The sequence below is a fragment of the Cryptosporidium muris genome, genomic scaffold (genome assembly GCF_000006515.1).
Source record: "Cryptosporidium muris RN66 scf_1106632373451 genomic scaffold, whole genome shotgun sequence".
Classification (NCBI taxonomy): Eukaryota; Apicomplexa; class Conoidasida; order Eucoccidiorida; family Cryptosporidiidae; genus Cryptosporidium; species Cryptosporidium muris.
Window position 1 is genome coordinate 102644 of NW_002196575.1, and position 26967 is coordinate 129610.

Below are 26967 nucleotides of genomic sequence, written 5' to 3' on the forward strand. Positions count from 1 at the left end.
CTTTTAAAGATTTGAAATGTCTGCTTTTTAATATAATTTTAGATTAATAAGTTTAATATAACTCCTAATTATAATTTATAGTTTTAAGAGTGATTTTTTCATCATCATTATCTTAGCATTTAATTTTGCAGTCATCAGATCAGATTTTGGTTCCAATACTTTTGGTACCAAAACTTTTTTTATAGGAGCTGTTTTATTTAAAGGAAAAGATGATGGATTTAGTTTTAATGTAGGTTCTATATTTGATACATTATTTGGAGATGCAGGTAGTACAGAGTCTATCATATTATTATCTGTAGATTTTGGTTTAATACTTGAATTTTCATCTCTATTAATATTTAAAGTTTTATTATTCATAATAGTTGGTATTTGTTTCTTGGATATATCCATAGCAGGTAGTTGAACTTTCAAAATATTTGTAACTTTATCTGTAGTATTTGTTATAGCAATAGAGGAAGTCTTAGATTCTGATAATTTTTCATCAGATACAATAAGATCAGCTGAATCCTTTTTAATTGGCTTTATTTCAGTCAAATCTATTGGTGGTGGGATACCAGGAAGATTTGGTTTTAAAATTGGTAAATATTGATTAGTATCATCAAGATTTTCATCATATATCGGTTTTTTAATTTTAAGTATTTCTATCAAATTTTCAATTCTTTGCATAGCATGAGTCCATAATTCTTGTGTTGAATTTTTATCATTTTCTGATAAAGATGTATACCATAATCCTGGTCTTAGCATTGATTCACTTCTAATTTTTAAAAATATATTCCATGATGAATCTAGTAGCTCCCATGGTGTATATCCATTAATATCCTTTTGGGATAACAAAGGTTCAATTCCATATTTATTCATTAAGTATGAGATCATCTCATTACAATGTTTAATACGAATTAACATTTCTTTTGGAGATATATATAATGTTTCTGATAGTGGGGTATGTACAGGTATTGACAAAACTTTAGTAGTTAGGATATTCCCAAACCCCGTATGTCCCGTACCAATAGAATAAATATAATTCCTAATATTTTTATTATTATAACCTGAATGTACAAGCAAAGGTAAATCATCAATTTTCTTTGGTAGTTGAAAATTTAATGATACATTACAACATAAACCTAGAACAAGACAGTGTAAAATATTCATTTTAGTAACTTGACTTTGATGATTAATATTAGCACCATTTTCAAGAAGTATCTTCATTGATTCAGGCTTTAACCCATACATTGACAAGAATAGTGGAGTATTACCTTGAAAATTTTGATGGTCTATTTCACTACCTACTCTTATTAAGATTTTGACCGTTTTATAATGTCCATTCAATGAAGCTAAATGTAATGGAATCGCAGATTCTATATTTTCAATATTTGGATCAGTACCTCCATGAACTAATTCAGAGCAAAGTAATCTTCTACCATTTGAAGCTGCTAAGTGTAGTGGTGTATTAGCACCCAACCATTTAATTGTCTTAGAATATAGTAATTTGTAACGATTAGATGATTTAGATAATTTTGAATGATTTTTAAAGTTTTCAGAGCAATATAAATTACTTTTACTTTTTTCTATAGAATATTCATCTAGTATATCACTATCTAACAAGCTAGCTCTTCTAATCATGTCCCTAGCAATGCCAACTGATTTTTTATCAAATATATCATTAATATCTACTTCATCTTCTCTATATGGAGAATTACATAATGCATGCAAAGGAGTTATTCCAAATTCATTTGAAAAAAAAATGTCTGCTCCTTCATCAAGTAATAGTTGACAAACACCACTCTGTATATTTGATGCGGCCATTCCAAGTAAATTAAAACCTGTAGGGAGATATGTAGCTTTATTTAACAATAAGTCTTTTGCATCACCAATTATTAATTGTGTAATAGCACCTAAGTGACCTTTTCTACAAGCTGTGAATACTAATCCACTATAGTCAGATAATGAAGTTAAATAGCCTCCAGATAGCATCTCAGTATGACCAAGAACTTCACGACTTAATTTTGCATGCATATCTATAGCTGTTATTCTAATCCTCATATTACTTGGAGGTGTTGCAATATTTAAAATAGATGCATATAGTCTTAGTCTATATATACAATAGTACCAAACAGAACTTTTAGAACCATAGCATACTAAACTATTACATAATGCTAACCATAGACTTTCCATAATAAGATCTGTTGAATATTTTTGTGAACCCCTCTGTGCTACCTTTTGTAGCATACCTTCACTATATATCGAATCAACTAAATTTAATAATAAATGAACCTTTTCATAATAACATACAGGATAAACATAATTTGCCGATATTACAGCCGATTTACAATGACGAAAACTACACTTTGCATTATTATCACTAGTAGCATTATACATTCCAACAAGATAAACCCTAGAATTGTATATTAGGTAATGATTCCTATGTACCTTAAGAGAATATGATTCAATCAAATTTTCAAATAATCTTCTACTCTCAATTATATCACCATTTATGTAAGTATTTATTGCTAATTCATAATGTTCTTCCATTGAATCATTTATATATACGCAATATTTATTAGAATTTTTATTAGTTTCACCACAATTGTTACATTTCCAACGGATTTGAATATCTCCAAGTACTGTATTTATTCTTGCTCTTTCACATAGTATCTGTAATTCATAATTTGAACTATTCTCTAAATCATTAGCTACAGTTTTATTTGAACTTTTATGAAGATGATTAAAATCTGGAGACTTTTTAAACAAAATTTTCATTGGTGAATCTTCTTTTTTTCTATTTAGTATATCTCTTGATATATTAGTATCAGAAATAGATATTGAAACTTTATTTTCATCTGTTGCCTCAATTCTTTTAGTATAAGGGGATGGGACAAAAAAACCAATAATACAATAAAAACAACGAATACCCTCTAAAAAACAGTTATTTTCAGTATCATCCATACACCTTGCACACATACAAGAAAATACTTTCATAGAATTACTTATAGATTTCCTTTTTTGAGTCGGAATAAATAAATCCATCAAATATGATATAGTTAATGGCATATTTTCAGGTAAATTATATGCAGATCTAATACATAAATTACCTGATTCATTCAAATAATAAACACATGTAGGAATACAAGAATGTTGGAATTTACAAGTATTGTAAAAAAATCCCCAGCCAGCAGATATTGGTATGGGAGAAGAATTGAATGAACTTGAAGGTGATGTAAAACTTACAGGGAGTTTATGGGAATAAATTACACAGAAAAATTTAATTAATTCAGTTTTACTTAAAAATAAACGTAAATTTATTGGTAGTATATCCATCAATGTTTCTGCGACTATTTCAAAGGATTCCAGTAGTTCAGGAAATACAATTTCTAATATACCTTTATAATTAGGTAAGTCTAAACATTTAAGGATTACCTCATCTTTTGTAGTATTATAATGTTTAATATCCAAAAATCCCTGAATTAAACATCTTAAAACTAATAATAAAAATGATGTTGACAAAATAGTCTTATTTGATAATACAATTAATGTACCAATAAAGTCACATTCAAGTTCATGCCTTCTGCTATGTTTTATCATACATTCCCATCTACAGAAAACAAATGGACATGTTTGTGGATGAATTGGGCAGCTAAATGCATGATTATAAATCTCTCTTTCCATTAAGCAATGAAAACAATTAGTTTGAATATTTAAATCAGTTGTAATTTCAGTAGATAATGCATATGGCTGTTCTACATGTAATAAATCTCCAACATTTATCTGACAGCTTGCTAATGGAGTAATAAATGAAGCAAGGTCTGTCTTATCATCATTTATTTGGGTATCATTATCTTCCATATAATATGGATAATGATATTCACCAGTCTCATCATATGTAAGCTCTTCAGTAATTTTGTAGCCAACTAATGACTTAGATTTTAGTTCAAGTGGTATTTTACATATCTGGCTTACTAGTGCATTTAAAATAGCTAACGAAGCTATCTTTGCATCGTAATTAGAGTCACTAGTAATAAATCTAACTGCCAACAAGTGATCGGAACTCTTAGTAAAATTACCAAATTTTGCATATAATAATGAAATAAACATATGGCTTTCTATGCTAAATGGTTCTGCAAATAAAAATCTTTTTACTTGTTTAATAGCTAATAAAGTTTTCCCTTGTTTTACCAATGATTTACATATCATAAATAAAGATTCTAAAGATTTCTTATATAATGATTTATCTTGAGAAGCAAATTGTGTAGTAAAGTCTTTAATATATTCAATTAATTTAGATTCAAGAAATTTATTTTCATCTACAGATGTCTCTGTTGGTAAATTTAGTATTTTAATTAGTTCAGATATCATAATTTACAAGTCTATATATAGTACTTGAATCTAAAAATTCTTTTTCCACCAGAGAAAAATAAAAAGTATCAAATCCCCAAATATTTATCCCACAAATTTAAATAAAAATTAAAGCATCTAAGTACTAAAACTTGATATTCAATCTATTTCAAAAAAGTTCTATAAGTAGTTTACTCATTTATAAAAATCAAAAAATACCACATAAATCCCGCAAGCGCCTTGTAGTGAGACAATCACTAAACATGCAATTTTAATCTAAAATTATCCACTCACTATTTGGGAATTCTGAATATTTATTGTTTAAGAAAAAGTCTTCTAGTAAAAAAGTATATGTAGAATCAATATTATCTTCAGCTGCACTGTAACTAGAGATAAAATCTGAAACAGTTGTCATATTATCAATGTCACAATCACTAAGTGTCTCTTGTCTTTTTAATATTTCATTTTGATACTTTTCTTTATCATTATTAAAAGTGTCAATATTCTTAAGAAAAATTTCTGAGTTATATTCTGTATTATTATCAAATGAAGATTTTCTTTTGTATTGATTATAATAGGATTTGTAGTTATTTATTGGGTAAATTGTATTTAAAATAGATATAAATTTATTTAGAAATTTAGAACATGGGGATGGTATTTTCATATTATTAAACTCAAATATACTAGATCTATCAAAGTTTTCAGAGTCATTTGATAATTCTAAATAACCACTAATTAATCTTGACAATATACTATTAAAGCATAATATTATTGAATTATAAAGTTTTATGTTACTATTCTCCAATGCAAATAAAAAGAAAAAATCTTCAATTAGGTGTTGATTTATATCATTAACTCTATCTGACCAACATAACTCCTTGGATTTATTACAAATTAAAAACCTTTGATTTGTTTTATTATATATAATAGATTTCGAGAATTCTATATATCTCGAATGATTAAAATCAGTCAAAGAATTCCCATAAATCATATTTTTTTTACATATTCCAAATATAAAGGCTGACTGTGATTCAACTTTATTTTGAAAATAATGATTTGTGTACTTTACAATATTATTATTATCTGAATATAAAATTACATTACAAAGTGTAATTTCATCTTCACAGAAAAAATTAAGGATATTTCTAAGAATCTCCTTAATATAATTAGAATTTTGTATAGTATCTGCAGTTTTTATGATCTCATTATGGATTAAATTAATAACAAAATCAGAATTGACTTCTTCACAAGATTCTACTTTGATATTTAATTCAAAATATAAAGGTTTTATTTCATCTTGTATTAAACTTGCTCTAAATTTATTACAAATACATTCCTCTTTTTCTAAATAAAATTCCAGTATATTATAAAATGTCTGAAACCACAATAATTTACAATTATTTAAAAGTTCTTTATAATTGTAGTTATAATGTTCAAGATCTATATTTGATTCACAACTCTTAGTAGAGTAAGTAGTAGATATTGTTGGGAGTATTTCTTTGAAATAGGGGTAAGGATCTGAGTTATTGAAAGGTTCTGTTGTAATATATGAAATGATCCCTATCAAATTCATCAAATAATTCATTTGTATCTGTAACTGTTTATATATGATCATTAACTGCTTATTTGATGATGAAAATGCATCATTTTGAAGGCTTAAATGTTCAAGTAAGAATTGAATTTCCCTATGTTTAGAAGTTTTATTATTGCAATTAAAACATGTATATGCATTTTCATCATCATTTAAAGTATTCTCAGCTTCTATTTTAAAATTCATCCAATCTAGAAATCATTATGTATAAACTTTATGTTTGATAATAGACAATATTAAATGTATTTAGGGTTTTTAATAGTTTGCGCCATAGATCAGAACTCTAGTGGTGTTTGTACTATTATAGGTAGGGTTCTAATGTCATTTAGAAATTTGTATAAGCGTACAAATGACAAAAGTAAAGACTTATTTTTAGGAAATATTGGTAAATCATGTGGTAAATTATCTGAGAATTTGATTATATCTGAATTAATTAAGTATGGAGATGTAGAGAACTTTGAATACGGTGAAGGATCTCATTCTTTTGTATCATTTAAAAATATCGAAGATGCAATAAAATTATATGAGAAATATTCTTCTAGTAATTCTGAATTATTTTTAGGTAGGAGAATTAAGGTTTCATTTTCATTAATATGTAAATCTAAAATTATAGACTCAAAGCAATGGAGTATTTGTTCTAGTATAAATACTTTACATAGTTTTGGATTAAATATTTATAATAATATATTAGATGATGGAGAAGGCGAAAAACTTCTTGATTGGATTGATAAATATGGTATTTGGGAAGAAGGCTTAAGTAGAAGGGTCCAACATTATGGATTTGGTTTTGATTATAAAAATAAAATTATTTCACCTAAATGGGTAAGAGATATTCCTATAAAGATAGAAATGATAATAAATCGTTTATTACTTCACAATATAGTAACTTCAAGACCAGATCAGATAACAATTAATGAGTATATTGCTGGACAAGGTATTGGGCCACATATAGATTCTCATCATACTATTGGTAACTATATTGCTGTTGTATCATTAGGAAGTGGAGTTGGGATGGACTTTTATGAATTACAGTTATCTGACAGTAAATCATTTAAAAAGCAAAAGAAACATTCAATATATATTCCTAAAAATAGTGTTTATACAATGTCTTCTAATATTCGATATTGTTGGCAACATGGTATTAAGAAGAGATATACAGATAATATTGATGGAAATATTATTAAAAGACACAGAAGAGTCTCTTTAACATTCAGGAGATATATAAAAGGAGATTTGGAGAAGTGTAGTTGTAATTATCATGATTTTTGTGATAGTAGATTTCCCCTACTTCGTCAATTACCTGATAGGTTAATATAATCTTAATTAATTGTAAGAAATTCCTTATAAAAGTTTTGACTTTTTTTAAATATACTTTCGACATTAGTTTAATATATAAAGATAACTTTTTAAAATAAATATTTGAAATATTAGAATATATCAAATATCAAATTTGATTAGCCTAGAACTGCTTCCTGATCATTTAGATAAAGATAATATTTTAATAAATTCTAAAGACCGAATATACCTAGTGAATTTGAATTTGAAAAGCTATTTTTAATATATCCATTAGTTCTTTTACCTTGTATTCTTGGAATAACAATAGTTTCTTCATGTACATCTCTCTTTGAGTTAAAGTATTTAGGGAAATATAGAGTAAATTCATGTGAAGCAATGTCAATCCAGTAAATATTTTCTGTATTATTACTAATAGATTTAACTGAATTAGTATTCTTATTTATAGGTTCATAAAGTAGGTCATCTAAGGATGAGAGATGGCCCTCCAAGATAAAATTTCCAGATATGTTTGCAGATGATGACAAATTAGGTACTTTTGCTCCAGATAATTTTGAACTTTTAATATCAATAATAACTCCAAGAATTTGAATAGATGAGATGCAACAAAAAGTAACTGGAGGAGTATATTTTAGTTTATCTAAGTATTTATTAGTCATAGATAATCCTATTATTTCCCTACCTTTATTAAGATTCAAATCTTTTTTGTTGCCCAAGTTAGTTTGAATATACTTAAATTCTAAATGACCAATGAATTTCGTAGGTATATTTGATATTATACACCAACTATTGGGAATACATCTAATAGATTGGAGTAGTGGTGTAATGTCTCCTTTAGTAATAACAATTCCCATTGAAGTAAAGCCTGAAGAAGGGGGTATAGGCTGCCATATTGTAAAAACTCCACTATCCATATTTAGATTTGGAATAGGTAAAGATCCTCTAAATAAAGGTTTATATCTTTTTGGATAAGGTAGGATGATATCAATAAACCTTTTCAGCTCAGAGCTTTCAGACATGCTTGAGCAGCTATTATCAACTAATTCAAGTATATATGGTTGCATATTCTTTGAGGAATTATTTCCACATATATCATTTCCTAGTGTTACATAGTATCCAAGACAAACTCTTTCTCGATTTTTTTTCATAACACCACGATACTTACCTTCTAATTGTTCTGGGCACCAGACAGAGAGTATTGAAGGTAGTTCCCATACTTTCGAAAAGCTATGATGTTGAACAAATCTACACTTTATCTTAGATATAAAATTTAAATCAAATTTATTAGAGAATTCAAGATATGCTATTGAAGAAGAATCTGCAGTAAGTTGAATAGCTGCAGCTCTAACTTTAGCTTCATCAACTTCAGGTATTGAGCTATTTTTGGGGATTTTACTAGAAAGTTTATCATTTACTTCATGTATAACATCATTAAATTCTTCAATTGAATCTAGAGTAAAGGCTTTTATGAAATCTACCTGGCCAATATTGTTACGGAATACAAAACGAACTATTCTACCAAAATCTCTTGGATTTGGAGCGATCTGAAGAGAATCTAAAGATGCATATAGTTGAGCTGCTGAAACTTGACCAGTATGATCCTTATCTATTGATTTGAAAAAATCTAATAATGTTATATTTAGTGATTGAAGCCTAGTGTTTAATCTACTTGCTAATCCTCTACATTGAAGAACTGCACATTCATTAGGAGTTGTTAATATTATAGCTAAGTTTGTTTCTTTCCAATCCATATTTTGTTTTCTTCTCCTACATCTTCTTAGTTCAAGATAATATTCCTCACGTTTTCTGCAAGAACTATTTTGTAAAATACGTACAGTAGCACCTACTTCGTTATCTGTAAATACAGATTCTGAATTTATAAACCTATATATAGCTTGAGCGTATAAATTCACTAAATAAGTACTATTCAAAGAATCTTCATGCTCTATTTTGTACTTATTTTGTTTTTGAATATTTCCAAGCTCATCTATTACACTAAAATTATAATGTAAATTATGAAGCTTAATATTGCAAGTAATATCAGGATATACTAAGTCAAATTTCGCTTCCAAATTATTAGGTAGATTTACTTTCTGAACTTCTGTTAATTTTTTAGTTTTTATTTGATGTATGATCCATCTTATCATCTGAGCTTCTTCAAGACTAATTGCTGAAAAGTGGCAATTTGATGTACAACTTAAGAGTATATTTAGTGCATCATAAAGATCATCGAAAGAGATAGTATCTATATTACAAGTATTAACATTAGAATAATTGTTTAGGTTATCAGAAGATTGTGTGCTATTCCAAGGATGATCATATTCAAGGAAGTACATAAAATCTAAGGAATCTTTGCTCATATCATGCTTGAATTCTTGAGGATAGTTGGAATTATCACTATAAGTAGATTTTCTAGGGATATTTAATAAATTATTGACTGTTAATATTTGTAATTCAACACTAGTATTTGTATCCTGATCATTAAATTTGCAAGATTGTGTATGGGTATTGTTTTCTTTAGAATTTTTTCCATATTTCTTATCAAGTAATCTAACAATATGCCTTTCTATTGATGATGTATTTTCGACCCAATTCAAAGTTTTGAGCAAATCCCCAAGATCACTTATTGATATCTTTCCGGTTGCTTTACCATCAAAAATTGCGAAGGCTTCCTTGAGCTGTTCTAAATAATTACTTGGCATTGTACCTATTTCCTGTTCACTGCTTCTTGATTTAAGTTCAAGAGGCTCCCATTCTAAAATTATAGTAAAATTATTTAAACGTTGACATGCATTTTTTGAATGGCTACTAGTAATACTCGATGGATTGTAAAGATTTATAGAAAATTTTAAATTTTCAGGAAGTGATAGAGATCCATTATCCTCACGGTCATATCCTTTTGAATAAGGGATACAATATTTAGATAAGGGTAAGAATGCAGAGTTACTTGGTAAGGTAGCTTGTTTATCTATATTATTTATTGCAGAAAATGATGCGAAAGGAGTTAAACTGTATTTATAAGTCTCATCTTTGCTACTTGAAAATGATGCAGTTTTATTTAGAATATCAAGAGTCCAATATACTTTTTTTTCTTCAAGCCTTATCCACTTTTGAATGGCAACACTATCATCCTGTTGAATTTCTTGCTCTCTTTCCTGTTCCTTCTCTTGTTCTTGTTCTTGTTCTTGTTCTTGTTCTTGTTCAATCTCCATTTCAAGCTCTTGTTCCATCTCTCTATCAAATGAAGTTTCAAACTTTTTGTAGTCAGACATTTCATCAACTTGTAAAAGTGTTTCGTTTATAGTATCTTTAAACTTGTCTACACCTAAAGGAGAATGAACCATATTTAAAATGTCCGTATTTTCAGTCACCTTTTGAATTAGTTCCTCCTTTAAAGAGGTATTCAATGGAATAGTCGCAGGGATTTTAAATGATAAAGCTTCTATAAATACTTCTAATAATCTATCAGAGTAGTTCTTCTCATCTTCCCATTGGACATAAGTGTCAACCATTTTTTGGAATGCCAACTTTCTCCAAATATTTGATAGTGACTGACTACAAAGCAATTGATTTTGTTCTGATTCACTAATAATACTTTGGATAATTAGCCAACCACATAAACATCGAAGGAATATGAGTAAATCTGGAATTATAAACTCACTCGACAAGTGTTCCATCATATCAATTAATTCACCAGGTTTATCCTTCAAGGTTATATTAGATTTCAAATGATATATTTGATCCAATTTATTAGAGATATTACTCTTTAGTTTCTCATAGCCTATATTTCCATTATTTACAACCTCTTTTTTATTAAGTACTTCTTTAAATAAACACTGATTTCTATCTAGTATACCACAAATCTTAGAATTCTTTTCAATTAGATCTGCAACTTGAACTTGAATGACAATATTTATAGTTTGTCCTTGTCCAAGCTGTCTCATCCTATATGCTCCTTGTGCGAAATCTCTAAATACCATATCTTTACCAACAGTCAAAATAGCCTCTGCTAAAGGAGTATGTTTAATATCTTGACCTGTAGTATGTATGTGATCATAGAAAGTAAATCTCTTATCTAGTGAAATTCCACACTGTGATATTTCAATAATTCTAAATCCATCTCGCAGCATTATCATTTGTTTATCTTTATTATCTATAAAAACTACGGCCTCTATTTCTCTTAATCCATTTCTAAGTAAAAACTCAGCTACCTCTTGATTTGTATATCCTGTAATAAAGGCCCCAGTATCAATAAGTACATGAATATCTTCTTTTTCTCTCCTTCTACAAATATTTAGAAGAAATCCTTCGACTGTCCAGCCAATTTCCAAAATTGTCACTGATGATATTACAGATCCACTAGTTAGATAATGAATCATCTCCCCATCGCTTCCCTTCTCATATCTGCATTTCCCAATTTCTATTGGAAGCAAGTCACTTGGAGTTCCAGAGAATCCAATTCTTACAGAAAAGAGCATATCACCACCAATCTCTTGACCTGAAGCAGATAATTGATGCTCACTATATTCCATAAGTAATGGAAAGATAACTCTGTGCAAATAAGCACCTATAACATATGGTTGATATGCTAAAATACCATGAAGCTGACTTAATTGTTCTTCATCATTTAAATTTAGTACATCTAAGGACCATAGAAGCTTCATTTGATCTTGGATATTGTCCTCTCTAACTTTAACAGAAGATATACTCTGAAAGTTAGATATAATCTCATTTGACTTTTTTTCCATGAAATGATCTGGAATATTTAGTTTACCTCTCTTTGTTCCTCTTACTCGTCCTCCTGCTAGCTCAATCCATTTATTAAACTCAATAGCAGCTGGCCTTTCCTTGTAAGGTCCATAGCCATCCTCAAAATTTTCTTTGAGATTCTTAATGGTGTAGTAAAGATCATTCCTTCGCAACCCCTGATACCTATAAGAAAGAATAGTCAACCCAATAACTATATCTGGGTGACTAAATTCAGAAGCTAAAGATGGTGTATCTCTACCTATAAATGGAATAGCTAGAAGATGGCGACTTCTTGGGGACTTTAAGCTTTCGAAAGTTTGTTCAAGTTCCTTAATTCCTAGCCAGTCTTTTCGAGTACAAAATTGTTCGTCCAATAAACCATAAGACACACGATGGACCATTTGGAATATATGTGGAATATAGTCATTTATCCAAAGCATTGTCAAATTCAAAACTTTCATATTTAATTCATCTAAGCTATCAATTCCTCTAATAATATCACTAAAGTTAACCTTAAACTTATCTAAATACTCCTTTTGAAATTCCTTATTAATATTCCCCCTATTCATGATATATATTTCAGCAATTATATCTGATGTTCCACTAAACTTAGAGCTACGAATAAAAAAGATGATCCACTTAGTTAATAAGGGTTTCAAGAAATTATTATAGTATACTGTATCAAGTAGTATTAGATGAGGATTATTCTGGAATGATCGTTCTTCTATACCTTGTTGCACTACTTTCTGAATTTCCACCAATAAATTCTTAATAATACCACTATTCCGTGCTTGCTCATGAGATATTTTCTTTATTTGAAATGCAGGGGTTAACAAAGCCTCTATCAAATACCAAGGAATTAACCAGCGAATTCCGCAAAAAAGTGAATGTGAAAGTGAATCATTGGAACTTAGTTGGTTCCTCGAGTTATTTAAAGTTTGAAAAGATTTTGAAGTATTGATAGAAGTTATAGAAGTATTAGTTTCATTAGTTCCACTTAGTAAATAGTCATCTGCTTCATATAATTGTATTCCTAAATCAATAGGATACTTAGTACCTATTGGCCAATGTAGTTCTGACCTCAAGGGATGTAAGATTAAATCTATTTCATCAACAAGTACAACAGACTCAAGCTTGAATATGTGTAATATTCTTAAGCAAAGATCCAACTCTCTCTTAAACTGTAAATATAATGCTTCTCTCTTTTCGCTGTTTGCTATCTCAAGTTCAGAATTAAACTCAGTGCTAGAGATATTTCTACCAGATCTTCTATTTCCTTTGGAGTATGGAGAATCCTTATTCCACCCAAAAAATTGCTTAAGGGATGACTGAGAAGTTAATGGTAATGAAGCTTTAATATTTGTTGCAGAGGAAATAATATTAAGTCCTGAATTAATTGAAGATAGTATACCGTTTGAGCTACCAATATTCCAATATCTTAGTAACCTAAACAAGTAAATTGCCTTTAAAAACAATGACTTTATAGCAGTGGGGTGACATAATACAATTGCTTTCTGTTCTTTAGCATGTACCAACTTCTTATAAAGCTCTGGAGTGCAAATTGAGCTTCTTTGAAATTGGAAAATAAGAATCCTTTTTTTAATAATACAAGAAAATCTTGACCTAAGGACATTTCTCGTGAATTCCAGTAAAGCTTGAGGAACAATTTGTATAACAAGACGTGTAGAGCTTCCTAATAATAATGCAAGTAAGGGAGATATAACAGTCGTCTTACCTGCTCCCATAATCATCTGGTGGCAAATGCTCTGCCCATTAAGAGCTGAGTTATATAAATTGTGAATTAGTTCAACTTGGTCCTTTCTTAATAGTATATTATAAGCAAATTCAAATACAAGAAATCTGGGATCGTATAAAGCTATTAGAGAATTATTTCTTTTATTGGAAAGATCATTATGATCAACTATTTGCTTATCAAACTTTGAAACATCCAACTCTGATATTTCCTTTAGACTTATATAATACCTTTGAGAAGTTAGTAATCTAGCTAAATTCTTTAGTTTCATTTCCAAACATGTCAAAAGTTTTAGTAAGAAGTCCAAATTTGGTTTGTTGGTTTTATCATCACTAGCACTCTTGTTTTGTTTATCTAAAGAATATTTCGAATTAGTTAGTAGATTGGAGTGGACCTCATTCTGAGTAAAAGCCATATATGATAAAATATCCCTTATTTGAATAAGTGCCATACTAATTTGAGATCTTCGATTAACAGTCATCATTATAGCAGCTGTTAATGAATGTATCACATCAACCTCACTTTCAGAAATAAATGGATTTAAAAGCTTTATATCTTGAAAGGAATTTGAGTTCATAAGTTGAGAAACAAGATAGTCAAAGCGTAGTACTGGTTCACAACCCCCTATTTTCCCAAAGCAATTACTCCAAAATAAGTAATAATCGGGACCACTAGTATTAAATAGTTGGTTGTAGTTTGAAATTTGATCAAGTTTTTTCATAGAACTGTCTACAAATTTACCATCATTGTAAAAAAGCTGCAATAAAGACATCCTCAAATCCATTATTCCCTGGCGTATTTGATCCCAAGATAAATCCTGCCTATTTGAAGTTTTATTGTAACTAGAATCCTTCATGTTTACAGAATTCATTATTGAGCTGTATAGTTTATCTTTATTTATTCCTAAGATGTTGTATTCAGTTTTTGACTTAATTTTATTTTGGTACTCTGTAATATCACATTTGTAACGATTAAGAGAGGTCCTCCCAATAGTAGTGCTACTTATAGGGTGTTTCATTAATTGATCAGGTAAATTCCAAGATTCTCCAATGAGGTTCTGAGTATATTCCGGAATACTTGAATCTGGGGTGATAAACTTGCTAGAATTTAAAAATATACAATTAGGGTATGTTGAAAAAGCCTTAAGATTACTTTCACTGAGAATAGAATCTGATGATATAATAATAGGTTTGAGTTGCCTTTGTTGGCAATTATAATCACCACGATTAAGAGATATATGCCATCGTGAATGTTTATTCCAAGGAACAACCATAAAAAATTTATCACAAGAACCACTTAAATTTTTTGTCAACAAGCCAAAATCAGAAGCTACACTTTTAAATATATTAGAAGTACTCTGTTTAATTCTTGTCACTTTTGAATCAGTATCACGTATTTTCAGCTCAATAACCAAATGGCCTTTCTTATATTCAAGTTTTAGAATATCAATGACCTCTTTTATCAGTTTCTGAAATGACTCCTGTGATTTCAAAACTACTCCCATCGGTAGCTTCATTGATTTCTTGTCTTCAAAGTACTTTGGCATCTTGGAACTTAAAGATATTTCAGGATTAAGTATTAATAATTTAAGGATTGAAACAAGTATGTTAGGGGATTTCCAGTCCCAAACTGGTAGTGATCGAGTAAATAGTATTCCCCAAATATAACTTGATTCACCAGGGATAATTTGTATAGGAAACGATCCAGTAAGGAGCTCATATATAAATAGCCAATCAGAGAGATATACAAAGCTAGTTCCAGTAGCTAAACTTGATGTTGACTGGTTTCCAGTGGTTGTAGATGAAAGTGCAATATCAGGAATAAGAGTTTCTGCAGTGCTAGAAATAGTATCTGATATAAACTTACCAATACTCCCACGACTCAAAAACTTCATTATAAATTCAGTAGCTGCTAATCCTACAATAGAAGAACTTGCTATATTTGTTCCATCAACAATCTTCCCCGTAAATTTATCACGTATGCTTGGAGGAGCTGAAATTGTTCCAAGAATATTTGATAGGTTCCAAACTGATGTTGATGATCCCTTTACGTCAGGAGTTCCTAAGCAAGTCGTATCTACCCAGCTATCAAAATCATCTATTTGAGGTATTGGAGGGTTAAAAAATGGTACTTCAATATATTTTGAAAGAGAGCAATCTTGCTTTAGCCTTTCCTTCTGCTTATCTAACACAGTCGAAATTAAATTTAAACGATTATTTAAATCTTGATTTTCCTTTACAAAGTGGGGAAAAGCTTGCAATATTTCTAGTTCCTCCTCCATAGAAAGACGGCAGTTAGCAGAAACATGTTCATATTTGTAGCAATATGCTTCAATATCTTTAGTTATTTCCCAAGTGCATATAAAAGAGGAGTTTGTAGCAAGAAATGATGTCACATTTGGATTATTGTTCGTGTTATTCGCTGCACACTTCTTATTTTTAAATTCTGGTTCCTTTCCAACTTTTTTTCCGGAACTCCTTGAATTATTTGATGATATATTTCTGATACAGTGTAGCCAAAGCTTCAGTCTACAAGCATGTGCATCTGGGTGATAATCCCAAAAGTGGTTCAAACTGTTGAATAACTGCCAAAGTTGATCTTCTTCGCTATTTCTATTTTCTCCAACAGAAGAGTAGTTCTCCATATCGCTACATGTTGCAGTATCAAGAATTGAAATCACTGATTCGAATTTTTGCTCAAGAAATCTCCATAACATCAAGTACAAGCCTGAAACTACGGAATTAATGAAAACGAAAGATTTAGATGTGTGGATTGGATATAGATAGTGTTTTGTTGGACCAAGTCTTGATAACCATACATCATCTCCACGATCTAAAATATAACTACCCCTATATAGAAAAGATGCAACTTTGTTACTTGAAGTTGGAGAACCTAAACTATCTATTCGATTGTCATATTCATATGGTGAAGTTGAGAGGTTCTCCACAGAATTCGAATTTACAAAATTTATAGATATAGTTGAAGCAGCCAAATCAGTTGCAGAATTAACTACATTGTCAATCATGTTCTTTGTACTTTTGCTTATTGCATCTATAGCTATATCGTAAAGTCGTTGAGAAGCTATAGAAGCCATAGAAGCAACATATTGACCCGGAGATGTTATGATTGCTTCAAAATTTTCACTTATAATATTAGCAGTACTTGTAGTCTGAGATATAACGGAGGAGATTGCATCTAGATCAACAGTGGGAATTCTAGATAAGATTGTTGATGATCCTGACGAGCATGTCGGAGAGTTCGATGAAGTCTCAAGTTCGTTTCTAAGATATTCGCCATATACTGGAGGTATGAGGATAGGTTTAGTTGTAGCTGGCACAAGAATAAAGAGATCTCCATCATCATTCTCAAGTAAAATAGAGTGAGGGATACCACAGAGTAGTTCACAGGCTAAAGGAGACTCAAACAAATTTCTCCAACTTATGTATAATCCACTATGTTGCTCACAAACATATCTCACTGTGCCTGTTATTGGATTAGCAGTACAAGAATTAAGTGCTGTTAATTTATTATTTAAACCTTCTCTATCTTTCCTGTTGAATATCAAATGTAATCTTGGGAATTCAATAATATCTACTGTTTGTTCAAGAGATAGATCTCTATTAGCTTTTGAATTCTCTGTGCCCTGTTTATTTATTGACCATAAAAGAATGTGGGATAAATCTTCAAGTCGCTGTATAGTATTAAATAGTTGTCTCATTCGTCCTGTTGAATCATAAAGTGATTGTATATTTATAAGAGTATGAACAATTGAAGAATCATAGATATAGCGTCTTTCAATTAAAGAAATTGCATCTCCTATAAGTCCAAACCTATCTGGAACTTTTGAAGTAGGGATTACATAAATATCTATCAAGTACAAATCATTTTGGTGAATAAGACCCCCCTTCTCTTTAGATACATTATCAATATTATGAGAATCTATTTGTTTGGGATTTTTTCTAGTATTCTTTCTAGGATATCCACGAATATTTCCTGTTATTTGGCTTTGCCAAAATTCATGAGTTTCAATTAAAGCTTGAGGCAACAATCCAAATAAAAATCTTGAAGGGATATACATTTCGGTACCTACAGGGTCAGGATAGTAATCTCGCATAATAACCAGAGATTGACAAGGTTTTTGCCCCCTTTTAAGAGGAATTCCAGCACCTAAGGTGTATTTACTACTGTTCCCTGTTGTAAAGTAACAAGAAGTATTGGACTTGTCAAGATCTTCATCTTGAATAGATTCAGTTATTCCTAGCCACGGAGTGATAAATTTTTCGTTGCAATAGCCAAGGGAGTACGAGATGTTTGAAGTATGACACAGTTGTTTGTAATACAGTCTTCCATGTTCAACTATATCAAATACCATGATTACAGGTGGAAACCTATAAACAACAATTTCCTTCAAAGAATGAGTTACAATTTCAGCCTCAAGAATTGGGCTATTTCCACTTTCAGAAATAGATTTTATACTTCCAGTCTTCGTATGTGGAGAACTTGGACCTTCTCCAGAATTATATAAAGGATATAAAAACTGTAATCTTACAACTTTCGTCAAATCTAGTTTTTTAGTACACCCTGACTGTGCTTGATTATTCTTGTCAGTTTCAGGATCCTCAATATATATTGTTGATATTCCCTTCAAAAAAATAACTCTCCATGGCTCAAACAGTTCAGTCATCCATTCTGATCCAGTAGGTAGATTGTTTACACAATATTTCCTACAAAAAGTAACTTGAATTGTTTTCTGAAATGGTTCCCACCTATAAAGATCAATTCTACTACCAATTAAACGGCACCAATAAAGATTCTGATTATTTGCTATTTCAGCACATTGATATTGACCATTACTAGTTAAATTAGTACTATTTTTGTTTAAATTCGATGGTTCATCTTCACATTCTCTTAAAACATCCATGAAATCTTTAAATTCATTTATCCATGATCCCAAGATTTTAAGATTATTATTTTTAAGTGAAAATAGAAATAACTGAATATTTATTTCTGTTTCTGTATTAATAGATAACATAGTCTTAAACCATTCATAATATTCAAATTGTGAAATATCATATCTCTCATTTAAACTATTTTCATTAGTACTAGAACTTCCAATAATTCTCTTCAATTTCATCAGACGTTTCAGTTTCCACCAGTTTGCTGAAGAATATGCAGAACTTTTGGAGTTTTGAAATGTATCCAGTTTATTGTTAATCAAATCCAATTTGCGAATATTATCACATTTAATCCACTCATATAAATCAGCTGGTATTTCATTTATTGGTACAAATCTCCCTTTACCATTAATGCTCGGAAGTTGAATCCACTCTCTAGTACATGGTTTTAATTCAATAGTTTGCTTTTTTGAATCCTTTGAATCCTCTAATTTGGGGTAATCTTCAATAATTCCTATACCTTTAAGTGTAACAGCATTAACAACTGTATCTAATACTAAATTAGCCTCTCCTGAATTTATTTCAAGCCATTTAATAATCCAATGTCTAGCTTTTGTTTGTATATCAGCTAATTCCATTTCGGATACTCCTAATTGAAATAATACAGTAAAATCCCATGGAATTCCCAAGTTCAAACCAGCATTACTAGAATTGCTACTTAAATTGTATGTAGTAGATCCAATAGTTTCAAAGGACTTTTGGAAATTCAACTTTTCTGAAGAGCAGTTATTAGCTACCAAATTTCCATATTCCAATTTACAGCCAAAATGAGTTGATATGAATACAAGGGAAGAAAGCAAAGCTGCTGTTTTTTTTAAATCTAACTCATCAATATTTCTTACTTCACCATATATATATGCAATATGAGCATATAGAACACATAATTTTGGAATTTTCAAGTCACTAAGTGCCTTTTTCATCCAATCTTTAATTACTTTTACATACATACTTTCAATAACATATCTTATACGTCTATAACCTGTTTTTATAGTTTTAAAATTAATATTAAGACTATTTGGATGGTTATCTTCTACTGGTAAGTTAATAATATTTTCAAATCCACGGCAGAGACATGTCCAAGAGGACCCTGACCAAGCCAGTGGTGGTTTTTGCATATAATCAGTTGCATGATCATTTTGATAGGCATCAGGGTCATTTTTAGGCTGTAAAAGAGGTGAAATAAGAGAATTCTGTTTATTTTCAATAATATTTGCCCAATGGTTATGTTGTACTATTATATACTTGCAGTAATTTGTAACCATTATTGCTAAGCGAAGAACAAATAATATAATTATTGAATTATCTCCACAATAGGAGCCAGTATCCTTGTCAAGAGCAATAAGTAACATCTCCTCTACATACTTCAATATTGAAGAAGAATTCATTAATTCATTGAAAAGCAAACCACAAGGAGTTGATATTATAGATAAATCATCAGATGGAATCAAGAACGAAATAGGATCTTTATTATCATTCTTAGGGCTTTGCCATTGCCAAGGTTCAGTCAAAGAGGCCCATAATATATGCTGAACTGGTATAGATGATAAGGCATTTATCCGGCCCTCATCACAAAAAAATTGCAATAAGAGAGGTATTCTAATATATGGAGTTGTAAGGTATTGTAGAATACATTCAACTTCATTTGGCTGCAAAAAATCACTAATATGAGGAAGAGATCTAATATAAAGAATATCCGTTTCATTAGAAATAGATGTTTGACAGGATAAAGACAAACTAGATGTAGCTGTTTTGGATTGATTATTCATATTTTCTATAGACAAAATCAAAGTTGTAGGATCTGTCATTTTTGTAAAAACTTTGGAATTACTTTTATCATCTGAATTGGTAAACCAACCTGCAAAAGATGACCAAAGTCCCTTTGTATTTTTTCCTTGATAATTTTTAGAAATATAGGCACATTCTAAAAATTTATCAAAGGCTTTAACAGTGAAAATATCTTTATATGAATTGTAAGTCCATTTTAAATATGCTTCTCCAGGATTCCATCTATTTATATTTGGAGTCGCATCTGAAACTTGAGAAATGAATAACTTCATGTAAAATATTATATCTCTAAGTGAATAAAACTCAGGAATAATATCCATAAGATTTCGATTTTCCCCCGTAAAATAAAGTGGTAATAAACATATACGAAGATTACTTGTATTACCTTTTCTATTATCTTCACTCTGTTCATATATTGGGAATCCATATTCAGTACATATTTCAGATAGCAGTTGAAGAGTACCATCATCTATTATCCCTGGTTTCCCTTCAAAACAAAAAATTTGGAATAATTTTTTATCCAAATTATTTTTCATTGGGAATTCTTTAACTGAGTAGAAATAATCTAATACCATCGTTCTCATTATTATGATAGAAGGATCTGGAAATAAAGCATAATCCGTAATTTCCTGGAAGTTAATTAGATCAATATAAAACCAATTTTTTGGACCTAAATGATTCCCCAATAAATGTATACTCAATGGAGAATTATAATCAACAGTAGAACATCTTGCAATATTATCAGCAATGCAACTTATAATTCCCAAAGTTACAATTCTATTTGCATCTGGTACTTCTGCTAATGAATAAATTGAAAAAGAACAAGTTACAAAGTGTCTAACAATATTACAAAGTAAAGATAGTAAATAAACCTGTTGAGATCGCTTTAAATTTCCTTTTCTAGCCCAAAAGCAATATTTTGATTTTTTGGGGTTATCCCAAGGTAATGGAAATGGTATTAAGTGATGAAATATATATTGAATAAGTTTAAATCGAAGTAAATAACTATTTCTTATAAATTCAGATTGATTTGCTAAAAGAAGACAACAGTTATTACAAATTTCAAGTACAATTACCACATCTTCTATATTTTCAATATTCCTATGTATATTATCAATCTCAACCGGAATATCTACTAAAGGCTCATTACCTTCACCTGCTAGTAACATTACATTTGGACCATCAATACGAAAAGATCCCCAGTTATCAAAAGCTCCATTTATTCTCAATATATTTAAAGGAGATGAAGCCAAGGATTTTGGTAAAGTACATAATCCTATGCCATAACCTTTTAAATTAGCCGATAGATTCTGCTCATAAAAAGCTTTAAAATTATTAATATAATCAAACCATTCTTTAAAAGGTAAATTAGGTATATTCCTTATATTACTAATATCCTTCATCAATACATTATTTTTAATTGAATCTTCATATATAGATAATTCTAATGAGTAATTAGATATATCTCTACAAAATCTTGATATAAATGTAGATATAATATTAGTTGGAAATATCATCCTATTAGACTTAGATAATATACATCTATTCAAATCGTCTTCTACAATTTTTAATAGTATCCAATCTATGTATATTTGAAATTGTCTTGACGCAAACTTCATGTTTATTGAAACTCTATTTACAAGATAAATTTGATATAGTAATTGCAAAGCTGATCTTAAAAGTTTATTACTAGAACCTACATATCGTCTTCTAGGTGATGGAATCCAAATATTACTTAAATGAAATCTTAAATCTAATTTCTCCACAGTATTATCACTTCTTAAGGGATTTTCTAATCCCTTAAATAACTTATTTGTATCTTCTTTAGGTAATAAATTATTGTCAATTTCCAAAATCTCATCTTCTTTAGAATATATCCAATTACTTAATAATTGTTTGCTATTCAAAAATGGTAATAAAACTGTATAAAGATAATGAATATTATTTGTTGAGGGAATAATAGATAATCTATATAAACAAATCCAAAATGATGAATGCAATAGACGATCAGGGTAAATATCTGAAATTACCATTACAGAATCACGTAATAACAGTGTAGGATTCTTACTATATAAAGAATTAGAAAAAGCATGGTATTCTGTACCATAACCAGATACATTTACCAAAGAAAATATATATCCATTATATACATTATTTTGGGTAAAATCTAACTTAGAAATAATATATAAGACAAATATTGGCTTTGATGAATAATCAATTGATATAATTCCTGGAAAAACTACGCTGGAACCAGATTCAATATTTCGAACTTTAGTTATTAAATCTATTATAAAATGATGAAATTCTTCATAATCCACAGATCTTTTCATAATAGATCTTTCATACAAGGATTTTAATCTAATCCATGTTGATTCCTCTGAAATAGGTGAAATTGAATTCCGTACTTTCCCTATACATTCTTTAATACTATTAACATAAAAAATATCATAACCAGGTGTATATTTTGAAAATATTGAATTAAAATCTTGCATAAGATGATCTAATATGTTAACATAAAATCTTGCACTATTACATACATTAAACCATCTTCCTGCATCACAATCTAATATATCAGAGGATATATTCCATGTTATACCTATTGTAATGTCCAGGAAATTGGAATTTGTCCATATCGGATACATTATTGAAGTAATTCTATTGATAGCATATATATACAAAATAATAAAGTCCTAGCTTTACCTTTTACTTTATTAACTTTTAAGATTTACCAGATACAATTATAGATATTGTAAGAAACTAATACTGCATACTGTAAAACATTAATTCTTCACTCCAGAATTATTGTTCAACTAAAAAAAGAAGTTGTAATAGTAAAGAAAAACACCAAACTTCTTAATATAGTAGAAATATATACAATATCTATTTGAATAAATCTAAATTATATTTCGTAAATGTGTGAACTCTTATATTATTCTTGCAGTGCATAGTTTGAGGGGGAAAAGTGGAATTTCGAGGCGCTTTATACAAGGAGCTATTGTTATAACTTGGTACTTATCTAAATAATTCAGTTAATTAAAGGACTTATTAATAATTAAAAGTTGTCTTAAATACGAGAAATTTAAACTTAATTATTTTCTAAGAAAATTTTATATTATTTAAGGTTACCTTAATATAATCATACCCTTTCCCCCTCCTATTCTCTTTGTTTTTATCTTTAATATTTAATTTTATTTATTAGACCTACATTTACTACTGGTGAAGTGTGGCATCAACACGCCTAAGGATACTACTGGTATTAACCTTAATATATAATTTAGATATATCGTATATTCAAAAGTTTATATGCCTAGAAAATATGTGAAATCTAAATATGATAATTTGGATTGTTTTATAATAAAAAAAAAGTAAGTAACTTTAACTCTTAATAAGATCTATTAATATCAAACATAACTTCACTTATTTACTATTGTACTATTCACTATTAGAAATAAAATTGAAAGTGAATCTATTAATAACGTTCCAATATGCCCATTATGTGAAAATAAAGAAAAATTCGATTATACTATAAGTGATTGTTTTGGTAATCAAGTAGAAGAAATTACCCAAGTTGAATGCCCATATTGCAATAAAGAGAGATTTTATGGAACAAATTATTTATATAAAGATATTGAAAAGTCAAATATAACTACAGTTGCCAGATTAGTTAAACAATGGGGTATTTCTTTAGGTGATGCAATAGAAGCTTCTGTTATATCACCAACAAGTGAAATCTCTGCAATTAATTATGCTAATCAAATAAAAAGTGAAAGATATAATAATTTTCTAATTAACCAAGCACATGAACAATCATTGGAATCAAAACTTCATTTAGAAAAACAAAAATCCATTACTTTACAACTTAAGAAAAGTAATTTTATGAAAAATGGGAATCTTAATATTCTTCTAGATTTATTACTTTTAGAAGAGTCTGAATTTATTAAAATTAGGACAAGCCATTCATTTAAAATCTGGATAAATGATAATATACTTAATAGAAAACTTTTTATCAATTTCTTAAATTTAAGAAAATTATCAATAAAGTGGTATGAAGTATCAGCAAAGAATTATTTTGATTATAGAATTAATCAAATTTTTAATTATTTTGAATATCAAGAATACAATAGTAAACCAAGTTTTTTAGATAATCATGAAATCAATAAATATAAATCAGAAACTCTTACAGAATGGTTTATTACTGAAAATAATGCAATCGAAGAACAAATATATGGAATCCCAAAATACAGTGGATCAATCCCAGAAATATTTAGAAATAATCACGATTTAAATCAAAAGGGAATTTCATATTCAGAATTTAATCAATCTAATAGTGATGTTGAAGAAATCAAATAATTTAATAGCTAAATTATTATATATATATCATTTAAATTTATAATTAACAAAAAATTATTAATAAACAATAATCAGATTTTATTAAATAATTATTCTAATTAGAGCTGAAATATATATTTCAATCAATGTTTATACTTTAAGATCATAATATCAAATATTATGAAAATGCTTAATTTTAGATTATATTAAATAGATATTTTATTAAATTGTCATATTCAACTATTATCTATTATAATATATTAAGGAGATTTTATATTGAATTTATAAAATCAAATTTATTATTAATTTTTATAATTAAGAGATATTTCTATTTTATTTTTTACTTATTTATATATTCTATTCAAATTTTATTAGATATTAAATTCAATATAGCTTAAAATATTATTAATTCTAAATTTATAATATGAACTAGATTGATATGAAATATTTGAGATATTACTTTATAATTATTACTAAATCTATTGTAATTAAATTATTCAATTAATATAAAGTCTCGGTTTCTTATAGATACTGCAAGACTACGCGAGAAATTATACATTTATCATTGTTCTAATAATATTAGTAACAACATAATCAAAGTATTTGAATACAATAAGAAGTCTAATAGTTTTATTTATATTAATAAGATAAAATAGAAATATTAATTACATTTAAATTTTATTATTTACATTATTTAATAAGAAGTTAAAATTTCTAACAAAATATGAGAAGATTATATTCAGTCATTAATTTAAAAAAAAAAAGTAAAGTATTTACTAATTCAAATTGTATTAAACGATTTTTACATCTTCATGAATATCAAAGTATGGAACTCCTAAAGAAATATAAATTAGCTATTCCTAAACATGGAGTTGCAACTAATTTAGAAGAAGTAAAAGAAATAGGTAAAGAACTTGCAAAACAAAGTCATAATAAAGAATTTAATTTAGTAATAAAGGCCCAAGTTTTAACAGGAGGAAGAGGTCTGGGATATTTTAAAGAGAATAATTTTCAAGGTGGAGTTCAAGAATGTAAGAATTTGGATCAACTAATTGATATAAGTGAAAAGATGCTTGGGAAAACACTGATTACTAAACAAACTGGATTAGAAGGAAAGATTTGTAAGAAAGTTTTAATTGTTGAGAAGATACCAATTTTAAAAGAAATGTATTTAGCAATTGCGCTTGATAGGGAAAGTGCTTCTACATGCATAATATTCTGTCCTGAAGGTGGTACTAGTATAGAAGATAAGGCTAAAGAAAATCCAAATAATATCCATAAAATATGTATTGATCCTAAAGAAGGTTTAACAAGAGATATTACTAATAAAATAAGTAATATTTTATTAGGGGAATATTTTGGAAATATAAAAGATATGAAATCAGACAATTTTTTGAATTTGAATATAAATAAAAAGAATTTGAAATACTTTGATAAAATATTTAAAATGAATGAAGTAGAAATGTTAAAGAATGAAATGTATGAAATTGTTAATAAGCTATATCAGTTATTTAGAGAGACTGATAGTACTCTTATTGAAGTAAATCCTTTAGTTTTAAAAAAGAATATTCCAAAATTAAGAGATAATGATTCTATTAAAAATTTATTAATTTGTGATATTAAGATAAATATTGATGATAATGCAAGTTATAGACAAAAAGAATTATTTGATATAGAGGATGTAGAACAAAAAGATCAAATTGAAGTTGAAGCTGCTAAATATGGATTGAATTATATTCGATTGAATGGTAATGTTGGTTGTATAGTTAATGGGGCTGGATTAGCTATGGCTACAATGGATATAATTAAATTTTATAATGCAGAACCAGCAAATTTTCTTGATTTAGGAGGTACTGCTCAAAAAGAACAAGTTTGTAAGGCTTTAGAAATATTACATAATGATAATAATGTAAAAGTTATCATGGTAAATGTTTTTGCTGGAATAGTTAGAGCAGATGTTGTAGCTGAAGGGATTATTGAAGCTGTTGAAACATTGAATATAAAGAAACCAATTGTTGTGAGATTACAAGGAACAAATATTGAACAAGCAAAGGTATTAATGGATAAGAAAAAAGATAGTATTAATATAACATTTTGTACTGATCTAGATTCAACAGCTAAAAAAGCTATATCATATATTTAATATTTTTTGATTTGAAAATAATGGAATGATATATATATTA

The 26967-nt window shown here is 28.5% G+C and overlaps 6 protein-coding genes across 6 annotated transcripts, besides 13 other annotated features; 3 read left to right on the plus strand and 3 right to left on the minus strand.

Moving 5' to 3' along the window:
• The first annotated feature begins 24 nt into the window (after positions 1–24).
• Positions 25–61: a sequence feature (AT_rich).
• Positions 62–75: 14 nt separating this feature from the next.
• On the minus strand, positions 76–4350 carry CMU_032930 (uncharacterized protein; the record flags this gene model as incomplete). The annotated part of the gene is made up of 1 exon (XM_002141221.1): positions 76–4350. The coding sequence occupies one exon, from the start codon at positions 4348–4350 to the stop codon at positions 76–78; it is 4275 nt and encodes a 1424-aa protein (XP_002141257.1).
• Positions 1011–1045: a sequence feature (AT_rich).
• Positions 4351–4600: 250 nt separating the features above from the next.
• On the minus strand, positions 4601–6106 carry CMU_032940 (uncharacterized protein; the record flags this gene model as incomplete). Its single annotated transcript, XM_002141222.1, has 1 exon — positions 4601–6106. The coding sequence occupies one exon, from the start codon at positions 6104–6106 to the stop codon at positions 4601–4603; it is 1506 nt and encodes a 501-aa protein (XP_002141258.1).
• Positions 4936–4970: a sequence feature (AT_rich).
• A 132-nt stretch (positions 6107–6238) lies between the features above and the next one.
• CMU_032950 (oxidoreductase, 2og-Fe(II) oxygenase family protein) lies at positions 6239–7237 on the plus strand (the record flags this gene model as incomplete). Its single annotated transcript, XM_002141223.1, has 1 exon — positions 6239–7237. One exon carries the CDS (start codon positions 6239–6241, stop codon positions 7235–7237), a length of 999 nt encoding a protein of 332 aa, XP_002141259.1.
• Positions 6586–6610: a sequence feature (AT_rich).
• Positions 6711–6731: a sequence feature (AT_rich).
• A 67-nt stretch (positions 7238–7304) lies between the features above and the next one.
• Positions 7305–7358: a sequence feature (AT_rich).
• Positions 7359–7428: 70 nt separating this feature from the next.
• CMU_032960 (EF hand family protein) lies at positions 7429–23097 on the minus strand (the record flags this gene model as incomplete). The annotated part of the gene is made up of 1 exon (XM_002141224.1): positions 7429–23097. One exon carries the CDS (start codon positions 23095–23097, stop codon positions 7429–7431), a length of 15669 nt encoding a protein of 5222 aa, XP_002141260.1.
• Positions 23098–23530: 433 nt separating this feature from the next.
• Positions 23531–23575: a sequence feature (AT_rich).
• A 46-nt stretch (positions 23576–23621) lies between these two features.
• Positions 23622–23653: a sequence feature (AT_rich).
• A 105-nt stretch (positions 23654–23758) lies between these two features.
• CMU_032970 (uncharacterized protein) lies at positions 23759–24805 on the plus strand (the record flags this gene model as incomplete). Its single annotated transcript, XM_002141225.1, has 2 exons — positions 23759–23820; positions 23902–24805. 2 exons carry the CDS (start codon positions 23759–23761, stop codon positions 24803–24805), a joined length of 966 nt encoding a protein of 321 aa, XP_002141261.1.
• Positions 24518–24559: a sequence feature (AT_rich).
• Positions 24800–24899: a sequence feature (AT_rich).
• Positions 24900–24974: 75 nt separating this feature from the next.
• Positions 24975–25210: a sequence feature (AT_rich).
• A 34-nt stretch (positions 25211–25244) lies between these two features.
• Positions 25245–25295: a sequence feature (AT_rich).
• A 117-nt stretch (positions 25296–25412) lies between these two features.
• Positions 25413–25485: a sequence feature (AT_rich).
• Positions 25486–25508: 23 nt separating this feature from the next.
• On the plus strand, positions 25509–26927 carry CMU_032980 (succinyl-CoA synthetase, beta subunit, putative; the record flags this gene model as incomplete). The annotated part of the gene is made up of 1 exon (XM_002141226.1): positions 25509–26927. One exon carries the CDS (start codon positions 25509–25511, stop codon positions 26925–26927), a length of 1419 nt encoding a protein of 472 aa, XP_002141262.1.
• Positions 26928–26967: the final 40 nt, after the last annotated feature.